This window comes from Rhodamnia argentea, chromosome 8 (genome assembly GCF_020921035.1).
Source record: "Rhodamnia argentea isolate NSW1041297 chromosome 8, ASM2092103v1, whole genome shotgun sequence".
NCBI classification, from domain to species: domain Eukaryota; kingdom Viridiplantae; phylum Streptophyta; class Magnoliopsida; order Myrtales; family Myrtaceae; genus Rhodamnia; species Rhodamnia argentea.
In genome coordinates this window covers 2,692,081-2,702,577 of record NC_063157.1, presented here as the reverse complement: position 1 = coordinate 2,702,577, position 10,497 = coordinate 2,692,081, and the positions used below count along the sequence as shown (strand labels likewise).

The window sequence follows — 10,497 nt, the reverse complement described above, 5'->3', positions numbered from 1 at the left end:
GAATATAATTATAAAAAAGAATTGATTTCAAAATAGAAATAAATTTAAAAAATAATTAAAGTTTATTTCCGTTTGCGGCGTGCAAAGTGCTAAGTGCATCTAATAATCGGGCAATCACACGTGCACCCGCATGCGGGTATAGTGGAGTCTAGCCCACTTGCTTATTTCTTTATTCCAAAAGACTATTATGGCCTTCTAATTAATAAAGAAACTTGCACTCTTCTTTCTATCCTACGTGGGATTGAAAAGGTAGCTTTTGTTTTACAAACAAACTTCAACAAATTATCCGGTCCTGCAGTAACAGAAGATCGTATTTAGTGCTAAGTGTTCAGGACTAGAACCTGTCCATGTGCAGTAGGTCCCGCTTCCTGGAAGATTTCATTAGCTATGTCACTCCACGTAGCCCGTCAGGTTCGATGAAAGAATTGCCATCCTTGTCAAAGTAGGAGAAGGCTTTCTGCAGATGCTCAGTCATTTGCCATCCTCTGAAGATGGAGTGGAACAGCAAGAAACTCTCCGTAGTCCAGAGACCCTTTTGCCATTAGCATCCACCTGTTTCCAACAAGCTTGCTCGTTCAATAGGTAATGAGACGTATAATGTACTTAAGAATGATGATTGAGACAAGTATATCGCTCCTTTCAAGGCAAATGATAGGGATAGCATCACCGAACATTTTTTTTTTTTTCCCGAGATACGTGGATGCTTCAAGAGAAAAACGAATGTCGTGTAAAAATTACGTATCGACGTGTCGTGTTAATGCTACGTAATTATTGAGTGTTTTTCTTGAGAGGCTTTTTTGTCCAATGAAAAAGTCACAGGGACCCAGAACTTGGCCCGCTCGTAACGCGCCCGCCTCTATCATCCCGCGGCGAGCTTCGCCTGAGCAGGCGACTCTGTTGACCGAGAAAACACTCTGACTTTGACCATGAAACAGAATGAAAAGATAAGAACGGTGTTTGGCGATTGGACCACAATCTTGACCAGATCAGAAACGCGATTGGTGCTGAGTCAGCACTCGCTTCCTGATGGCTCCAGTAGCCTGTCGGTGCTGCGGGACACATGGCTTTGATCACACGCAACGGCCCCACGTGGCAGTCGCAGCCATCAGGAGATGAACGTAACAGGGGAGAAATGGCAAAGTCCCTAATTAGAGTTCCTTTCTAAGTTTTTCTTGTACTTAGCTTGAAGAGAACAATATGACTATTTTCCCTCCAAAACGAGAATAGAAAAACACCAATGAACGATTTTCTAATGCCTCAACTTAACAACATTATGGGATTAGAAAATTAATCGAGCCATGATCGCGAAACGGAACATCAATTTTGTTAGACGAGTTGACTAATTCTTGTGAAAACTTAGCATAAATACGATTAAATGAGAGAGATGATGAGATTAAAATTTGATATTTGTGATGTAACCATTGAATTTGAAGAATTTGTGTAAATATTCTAAAGCACTTGGTAATACTTAGATACTCTATCGACGTCTTGACCGAAAAAACGTGCCATACTTTAATTGCGCAATAACTAGAAAAGTTTCACATTCAACAATTACAAAGTTAAATCACTTGCGCTTGAAAAAGGACAAAGATTCATAAATATCAAATACAAAAGCATTCTGTCATTGTTCGAATTTGATTCATTTGGGAATTTCCAATTTTCTTTTCAAGTTATCAAAAAAAATTTGGTGCTGGTTTTCTCAATTATGTGAGTGAGAAAAATCTTTGCTAATCGAAGTTTTAACGGAGTTTTATACTTTTCAAGCTAGAGAAATTCTTAATATAAAGAATGCATATTTTCTTTGATCGTAAATGATTTTAAATTAACTAATTATATTTAGCTAATTAAATGCGTAAAATTTGATTAGAAAGAACTCAAATCATGATTAACGACACTAAATACTTATAAAAATTTAATTTTTTTCCTTTTCCCTGTTGAACATTTTTCTCTTGATTGGCCAAAAATGTTTTTCTTGGAAATGTGTTCGTTTGTTTGAACCTAAGAAAATCCTTAAACCGTTCGATTTAAATTCTGAAATGTAAAACTTCGAGAGTATTCCCTGAAATGAAGAGAAGAAAAATATTTTCTCTCAACTTTTGGATATGACGGTAAGAAAGGTAGACTGCACGTAATTTTTGAATGGCATATTTTTAGATATGCTCGTATAGTAACGATTTGTGCCCGAGGCGAGTCATCAGAGTTTCAATTCATGTGTTCTTGCTTGTGCTTCGCATAATACTTATTAATAAACTTACCAGCAACGTTTAAAAAAAAAAAAAACCAAACCTTACCTGCAACTTAGCCCTGGTTAACAATTTCAACCTTTGATGGGCCAAGAACATTTTTTTCGGAAATGTGTTCATTTGTACTTTTAACAAAGAAATTTCAGCCTTGGCGGCGGAAAGCTCTTCGTGCAATCCGAGGACAGAGTTGTGAATGCCCAATTATGTTGTCTCTTCTCTGGGCCACAATTTAGAGAGAGAGAGAGAGAGAGATTCAACCTTCTGGAAAATCTGAGACTGGCTGACCTCCATTTCTCCCGTACATTCTAATCCTCCTTCCAGAAAATCTCTCGTGAATTCTCTCAAATTCTCACGTCCAGAGCTTCTCAACACGTACGACGTGGTCCGCATCACAGCCTTCAACTGTGCTTCGCCGTCCTCCTTGGTCGTTTGCTCCTCCTCTCGTCGGTCAACAGTCTCCCTGAGAAAGGAAGTACAGCTTTTCCCGGGAAAATTCGACTCCTTTTACCGAGGAATCGTCCCATCTCGCGGGAAAAGAATCTGGGTTCTTGAGAAACGGCCTCGGTTCCGACGGAATTGGTTGCGCTCCCTGAACTCCCGCGCGAAACCCTAGAATCCAGCCCGCCCCAAATGTCCATGGCCGTCCCGACGGTGACTCTGTACTCCAGCCCGCCGAGCAGCGTCTGCTCGACGTCGCACCAGATCAACGCGCACGTGTCGTGCGATTTCGAATTCAACTCCAGATCGTCGCCGCCTGCCTCGTCGACCGCTTCTTCGGCTCAGAAGACAATCGTCGGCGGTCTCTCGTGCCTCTTCGCCTCGCCGACGCCAACGGTGGCGAAGCACTCGTCGTCTTCGAGCTTCGGTGGGGGCGGAGATGAATTGGTGAGGCAAGAAAGAGGTGAGGAATTTCGGGAGCTGAGCAGCTCCTTTCGCTATTCGCCGAGTAAATTTGTGGGTTCGTGGAAGCGAGATCATCAGAGTCCGGTCTCAGTTCTTCACGGACCTGTTTCGTGTAGTAGCAATGGCAGTAGTGGAAACGGTTGTGCAAAGAGCTTCCCAGTGAGAACTTCGCGTGATAGAAATGACGTTAATGCACTAGGCTCGATTCGAAGAGGTTCTAACGGGCTGTTCAGTGGGTTTGTTAGGAGGGCGGTGGCTTCTTGTGTTGAGCTAGAAATGCCAGTGGTTGAGGTGCGTGGTGATAGTGGTGGAGCTGCTGATATGGAGGAATTGGCCTTTAATTTGGAGGATTGCTTTGTGGAGAGTGATCTTGAGCCGTATGCAAGGGAATTGTTGGCGAATGCGCAGTTAAGGCATAAGATCTTCTGCCAGGAGTTTGTCATTAAGGCATTCTATGAGGCCGAAAAAGCGCATAGAGGGCAGGTATAGTTTAAGTGTGCAACGGCCTTTGTTCATTGGGGCAATTTTGTTTTATGATTGTTTGATAGATTTTGATGTGTTTGTAATGTAGATGCGTGCAAGCGGCGATCCGTATCTGCAGCATTGCGTTGAAACAGCTGTGTCACTGGCACTTATTGGCGCTAATTCTACCGTGGTTGCCGCGGGGCTGTTGCATGACACCCTTGACGATACCTTCATGAGTTATGACTATGTATTGAGGAACTTTGGAGCTGGTGTGGCTGACTTAATTGTAGGGGTAAGAAAGAATTTCCATCTTGATTCCTCGTGTGAACTGTTTGGACAAACAAGAATCTCGAAAGAAGCTAAACATTTTCCATTTATTTTTCTTATGAGCTGTTTCTGCTGTTTGTCTGTCCCTGGAAATTGGTTAGGAGGCGTAATAACAAGTGCATAGCATACAAAATTTGCAATACGCCACTTGCAAGTATTTGTTTAGGGTTATGTCCTTGCACAACTATTCGTAGGCCACTGAAAGAGTACAATGCCTATTCATGTTATTGACTGAACTAGGTAGATAGTTACTTCCTGATTGAGTAAGATCCAATTCAGGGTGTCCTTGAAACAACGTCGTTAAGCTTACTGATACTGTGTTGTGTTATCTGCAGAGAGTCCTGAGTTCTCTATTATGGATATTTATGTAAACAGAGTTGCAGGATTGAATTATCTTGTCACTCAGAATGCTATTGCTAATATTGCTGGTGTTAGCTTTTGCAATTGCTTATCTTTTTTGGGGAATTGTTGTCCATGAATAATGTGTTTGCGATGTAAGAATTGTTCTCTGTAGACATCTTGGGAAGTTGACAGTCTCTTCACTCTCTAATTCAGGAAGATTAATGACAATCCTAAATGAATTTTTTCTGATGGTTTAGCCACTGGTAATGCTGCAAACAGGGATATTTCTTTCTTTCCCATGTTATGCTTTTTCAGTGCAAAAAAATTTGCAATTTGTTTTTTATAATGGTAAAGTGACATTTGAGCATTTAATGTTATGCTCTGGGTTTTGATTCTGACAGCTCACTGTTCTTTAGTCAACACTCAGAAGCTTACTCTTTTAATTTGAAAGATAACAGGTCATGTAGGGTGCTTGACTCTCCGTCTAGATTGTTTCATCTCTTTTTACTTTTCCTTTCCATGCGGCTGCTTGTCTGAAGTAATGTACTCTTGCTGTTTTGAGCTCTCTTTGTTTGCATGGCGACTTATGCATGCATGTTTTACGAGGATCTTTAATGTAAGGCAGTTATGTATGGTATTGTAGGTATCAAAGCTAAGCCAACTTAGCCAACTTGCACGGGAAAACAATACAGCAAGCAAGACTGTTGAAGCAGATCGACTTCATACCATGTTCCTAGCCATGGCAGATGCCAGGGCTGTCCTCATAAAATTGGCTGATAGACTTCACAATATGGCGACCCTGGATGCATTGCCTTTAGTCAAGCAACAGCGGTTTGCTGAGGAGACAATGGAGATATTTGTGCCATTGGCCAACCGTTTGGGGATCTATAGTTGGAAGGAGCAGCTAGAGAATTTGTGCTTTAAGCATCTCAACCCCGACATGCACAAACAATTATCCTCGCAGCTTCTTGAGTCCTTTGATGAAGCAATGATTGCATCTGCTGTTGGGAAATTAGAGCTGGCTCTGAAGGATAAGGCCATTTCTTATCACTCTTTATCAGGAAGGCACAAAAGCTTATATAGCATATATAGCAAAATGTTAAAGTATGCCCCTCCCTCCCTCCCTGACATATCCTTTATGTGTTGTTTGAGGGAATGCTTTTGTTTGTTGACAGCTTCTACTATGTGATTTTCATGGACCAGTTGCTAATTCAGAAACCTAGGGAGCAAAATAAACAATTGATGTACTGTTTATTACGAAGTTTTTGGTATGTGAGCTGCTATGGGTGTCTGGCCAAGAAAAAAAAAAGTTGCCAGGGGTGGATGATGTTTCATCTTTCTTTTACTAATTGTAAGGTAATTTATTGAAAGATGTACTGCTGTAATACATCTAAAGTAAATGAAAACAGGGCACAAGAAACTAAATAACACAGCCCAACTAACATACTTATAGCATGGAGAGTAGAGCATGAATCCCAAAGATGACTAAAAGCCAAAAAGATTGAAGAAGCTGATGACTTGGATCCTTGGAACATTTTTTGGTGCAAGCAATAAGTGCTGCACATATTTCAAAAAATTATATACACTCTCAGCGGCAATGGCGACATGCACCCAGAATAGATTTCCAGTATCTCTTGTAGCAAGTAACTTGTGTGCTAATTGGTGTATTAATGGAGATTGTCGTTTTCATGCAGGAAGAAGCTTACAATGGATGAAATCCATGATATACATGGTTTACGATTAATTGTTGAAAATGAAGATGACTGTTTCGAGGCACTGAGAATTGTCCAAAGTTTGTGGCCTGAAGTTCCTGGAAGATCAAAAGACTACATTGCCCATCCAAAGCTTAATGGGTATGTTTGCTAAAATACCTTGGTTGAGTGCTTAAGAGCCAAGGCCTTTGCTTTCTTAATGTTTCGTCATTATCATTTAGGTATCAATCGCTTCATACTGTAGTGATGGGTGATGGGATGGTTCCCCTTGAAGTTCAAATCCGAACAAAAGCAATGCATTTGCAGGCTGAATTTGGATTTGCTGCTCATTGGAGATATAAAGAAGGTGAGTGTAAGCACTCTGCTTTCGTGCTTCAGATGGTTGAGTGGGCTCGATGGGTTGTTAGCTGGCAGTGTGAGGCAATGAGAAACGATCAGTCATCAATCGGCCATGTTGATTCTGTCGAGCCAACCTGCACGTTCCCAACTCACACAGAAGATTGTCCGTTCTCGTACAAGCCTCTCTCTGATCAGGATAGGCCTATCTTTATCATTATGATTGAAAATGATAAGGTACTTCTTCAACTTCCATTTTTTTTTCTTCTCCTACAGTGTTTTTCTAATGTCGGTGCTTATGCTACCTGATCGTCATAGGACAATTGGAACAAATTTTTCTCTGGTGCATTGAGTACTTGATGACTTGGGTAGCACATTTGAAGCTTGGTTTGGCAGTATGCTAATATATGATTACTCTGCCTTGCTCAATGATGGATGTGATGAAGTTCTCTGATGGTTGGATTCTGCAGATGTCGGTCCAAGAGTTTCCTCCGGACTCTACAGTCATGGATTTGCTGGAAAGGGCTGGGATGGGGAGCTCAAAATGGACACCTTACAGGAGCCCTCTAAAGGAAGAACTGAGGCCAAGGTTGAATCGCGAGCCGGTTGGCGAGCCTATGTGCAAGTTGAAGATGGGGGATGTTGTGGAATTGACTCCTGCATTACCCAATAAGTCATTGACGGAGTATCGGGAAGAGATCCAGCGAATGTATGATCACGGCCTTCCCGTATCAAGGCCGGGGCGGTCTACTAGCACTTTGGTTGCCTGGAGGAGTTGACCCTTACGAGATGATACCTTTGTGATGATCATTTGTCAAAATCAGGTTTGCTTGTAAATATGTTTGTATATATAGGACGGGATTTGGACTCTCATTCTGTCTGGAAAAGTTTTTTTTTTTTTCTCATTTTATTTTGCTCTTGAATAGACACTGAACAATTTGATTCTCCAAAATCCAGCATGTATGTAATCTGTATCTGCGTTGTCAGCTCCATCTTTGTCAGTTCAAAGATGCACCGTCCAGAGCGTAATTTGTTTTTCCCCCCCTTTGCTAATATTTGGCGATTGTTATGATCTGTAAAGGAATTGTCGATGTTGTCATCATGTGTGGCTTCTCAAGAAACAGAAGAAATAGTCTCATGCTAATGTATTATCAATTCATATTTGGTACTTTAAAATCTTTTATTAGTCGCATGATAAGTACAACCACTAGCACCACTACAGATGAAACAGTCATAGAATAGCATAATAATGCATTTTCATTCTCTATCTCCACAAGAACTCTTGAACAGAATGTTGCCAAGAGAGCACAAGCATCAGCATCACCAGAACCCCAGCGAGTCCCCAGGCTGAGCTCCCAATTCTCAGCACCCACGAAGGATCAGGAGATGGAATTGCCGAACCTCTCCTAACATACCCTGAAGAAGAAGATGATGAAGACGTGGTCTTGATGGCGATTATGAGACCGGCAAGAACCAGAGGAAGCACAAACCCCGAACTCCATTTGGCCTCATGGTAGTACTTGGCCTCACTCTTCCTGTCAACATACAGCGGAGAAAGTACTAATGCTGATACAAGAGCCAACACCATGGCCACTCCTCTCTGCGACGAGCTTTGAGCTTCGTAAAGATGAGCAGCCATTGATGGGGGCTCTGAAGGGGAACCCTAGAGCCAAATGGAAGAAACGGTGTTGTAGAGAAGGGGCTGAGTTTGATGGGAGATTTATAAGAGGGAAGAAGATGAACCTGGTGAAGGTCAGGAATCATGGTGGGAAAAGGGCCTGAGAGTCTCTATTGGGTGACAGGTGATAAATTAAACAGCCGTCCATAAAGTTCAACAAGGAAAAAGTGTGAAAAAGTGAGGGAGGGTCTTTGAAAGTTATTGGAGGGAATGAGTGAGAAAGATGAGATTGGAACAAAGTGGAGGCAAGGTATCGGATGGGTGTGTGTTCATATGTGACAAGAAGTGATTCTGTTGCTAATGCTGGCTGTACGCAGATCTTGCTGGAGGTTAATGCCTTTCTTTACTTAGTCAGCTAGCTTTATCTTACTTTCTGCATCTTTGAAACTTGTTTCATCTGCATTCTTTTCCCCTTTCATTCCAACTTTTAGCAGAGTCTCGTTAATGGATTGTAACCCAAGAAATGGGTGGAACTCGTCATCCATCCTCACTGGATCTGTCAAGAATTGATATACAATTACAACGAAATAAAGCATAAAAACGAGAAAGGAAAATCGAGCAATAAGGTTTTATCTTGGTTCATCCTTTTTTTTTTTTTTTCCGATTCACCTTTAAATTAGGGTTATATCCAGAAGATTCCACTATAATAAGTGCATCGCACATCTATATTACATTACTCAATTACAAGTGAAAAAATAATAGATATAATACAATTGCTATTCATGGGCCAAAGCCCAAACAATCAATAAAATATAGGTTCAAGCTATAAAATTTCTATGACTTTCAAGGGGTGTTGCCCCCTTTAGACCCTCGCCGGGACTGCTCTTGCTCACCAAAGAACAAGATCCGGTGCTTTTTTGTTGATGGAAAATATAAACCATAGCCCACTAAGATCTCCTAAATTGTAATTAGATGTTCCGTAAAGATCTGGCTCCTAACTCTCGAATGACACGCTACGAATAGATCATATCATTGCATTGTTTCCTCAAGGTGAAAGAGATGTCTATGAAGTTAAGCTATGCACAACGTTTAAGGATTAATACCACAAAAATTCCAAATTGATATATTTGAGATAAATTTTCCCGAATTATTTTTTCAATCACAAAAAACCCCCGAATTGGTACACCCGCAATAAATTTACCTCAAATTATTTTTTAACCACAAAAAACCTCAAATTGATACACATATGATAAATTTACCCCAAATTATTTTTTTGACCACCAAAAATTTCAAATTGGTACACCTTACGATAAATTTTCCCCAAACTAAATTTTTTTACCACCAAAAATTTCAAAATAATACACATGTGACAAATTTACCTTTCATTAGTTCCCGTTAAATTGGATTAATACCACAAAAAATTTCAAATTAATGTATTTATGACAAACAGAGGGTAAAAACGCCAAATTGATACATTCATCAACTGCTATGTGTTATCCGACTGAACAAGTTGATGGTAAAATGTAACGAAAATTAACGGAGGGTAAATTTATCACAAATATACCAATTTGGGATAAATTTGTCACAAACGTACAAGTTTGAAATTTTTTATGATAAAAAAATAATTTGAGGTAAGTTTGTCACATGTGTGTACCGTTCGAGATTTTGTGGTAAAAAAAAATTTGAGGTAAAATTATTATAAATGTATCAATTTGAGGTTTTCAATAATATTTAAACATGCTTACTTGTGCTTAATGACAAGCTTGGCTGAGAGTCTGAGACAGTCAACTTAAGGACAGGCAACCGGCAGAAAATTGGATGGGTTTATCGAACTAAACAAACATTTTTAGTGACTAAGACGTGTGATTAGTGTTAATCATACGTCAACCATGATAAGACATTTTGCTCCCATAGGCGATTGCCACATTGCAAAGCAGTTTTCCCTTTGACAGTAAAATCCAATCCTTGCAAGAAACAACTTCTGGGACTCTTCAAAATCACTTTGCCTATTCTTTACTATGCATGCGACGGAGCGCACTAAATTGAGATGAAATTCAAGCTTATATGTTGATCGTAACTCTTTGTAATCGGTCTATTTCTTGAATTTTCTTTTATAATCTATCTACTACTACTACAAGATATTGAAGAAACACGACATTCAAAGCAATTGGCTATGACGCGCTGTGGCGGAATGCATTAAACTATACTGAAATAAAAGCTAATACGACGTGCATGACGGCGTGTTGTCCGAGAATTATCTTAAGCTATTTCCTTCATAATTCGCTCGTAATTTGAAAGAGAATATTCGATCTATAAAAAACTGTATTCATAAGTTTGAATTATTCTTAAATATAAATCACCATGAATCATCAATACTTATAGAAATGATTTGTGCTTGAGTGTTATCTGGTACGAAGACCCTCACATAATTATGCAGCGTTAAACATCAACTTTTGAAAAAAATGAAAAGACAAAGAGCAGCCCCCCCTTTTCCAAAAGAAGAACAGAAAGACCACCTTGCCCTTCTCTTCTTCCTCCATGCTCGGCCCTT

The 10,497-nt window shown here is 40.1% G+C and overlaps 2 protein-coding genes across 2 annotated transcripts; one reads left to right on the top strand and one right to left on the bottom strand.

Moving 5' to 3' along the window:
* Window positions 1-2,466: 2,466 nt before the first annotated feature.
* On the top strand, window positions 2,467-7,408 carry LOC115737945 (probable GTP diphosphokinase RSH2, chloroplastic). The gene is made up of 6 exons (XM_030670385.2): window positions 2,467-3,629; window positions 3,718-3,903; window positions 4,924-5,384; window positions 5,975-6,133; window positions 6,214-6,565; window positions 6,799-7,408. The coding sequence occupies exons 1-6, from the start codon at window positions 2,874-2,876 to the stop codon at window positions 7,105-7,107; spliced, it is 2,223 nt and encodes a 740-aa protein (XP_030526245.1). The 5' UTR covers window positions 2,467-2,873; the 3' UTR covers window positions 7,108-7,408.
* A 184-nt stretch (window positions 7,409-7,592) lies between these two features.
* Window positions 7,593-7,967, bottom strand: LOC115737997. Its single transcript, XM_030670476.1, has one exon. It carries the CDS (start codon window positions 7,965-7,967, stop codon window positions 7,593-7,595), a length of 375 nt encoding a protein of 124 aa, XP_030526336.1.
* Window positions 7,968-10,497: the final 2,530 nt, after the last annotated feature.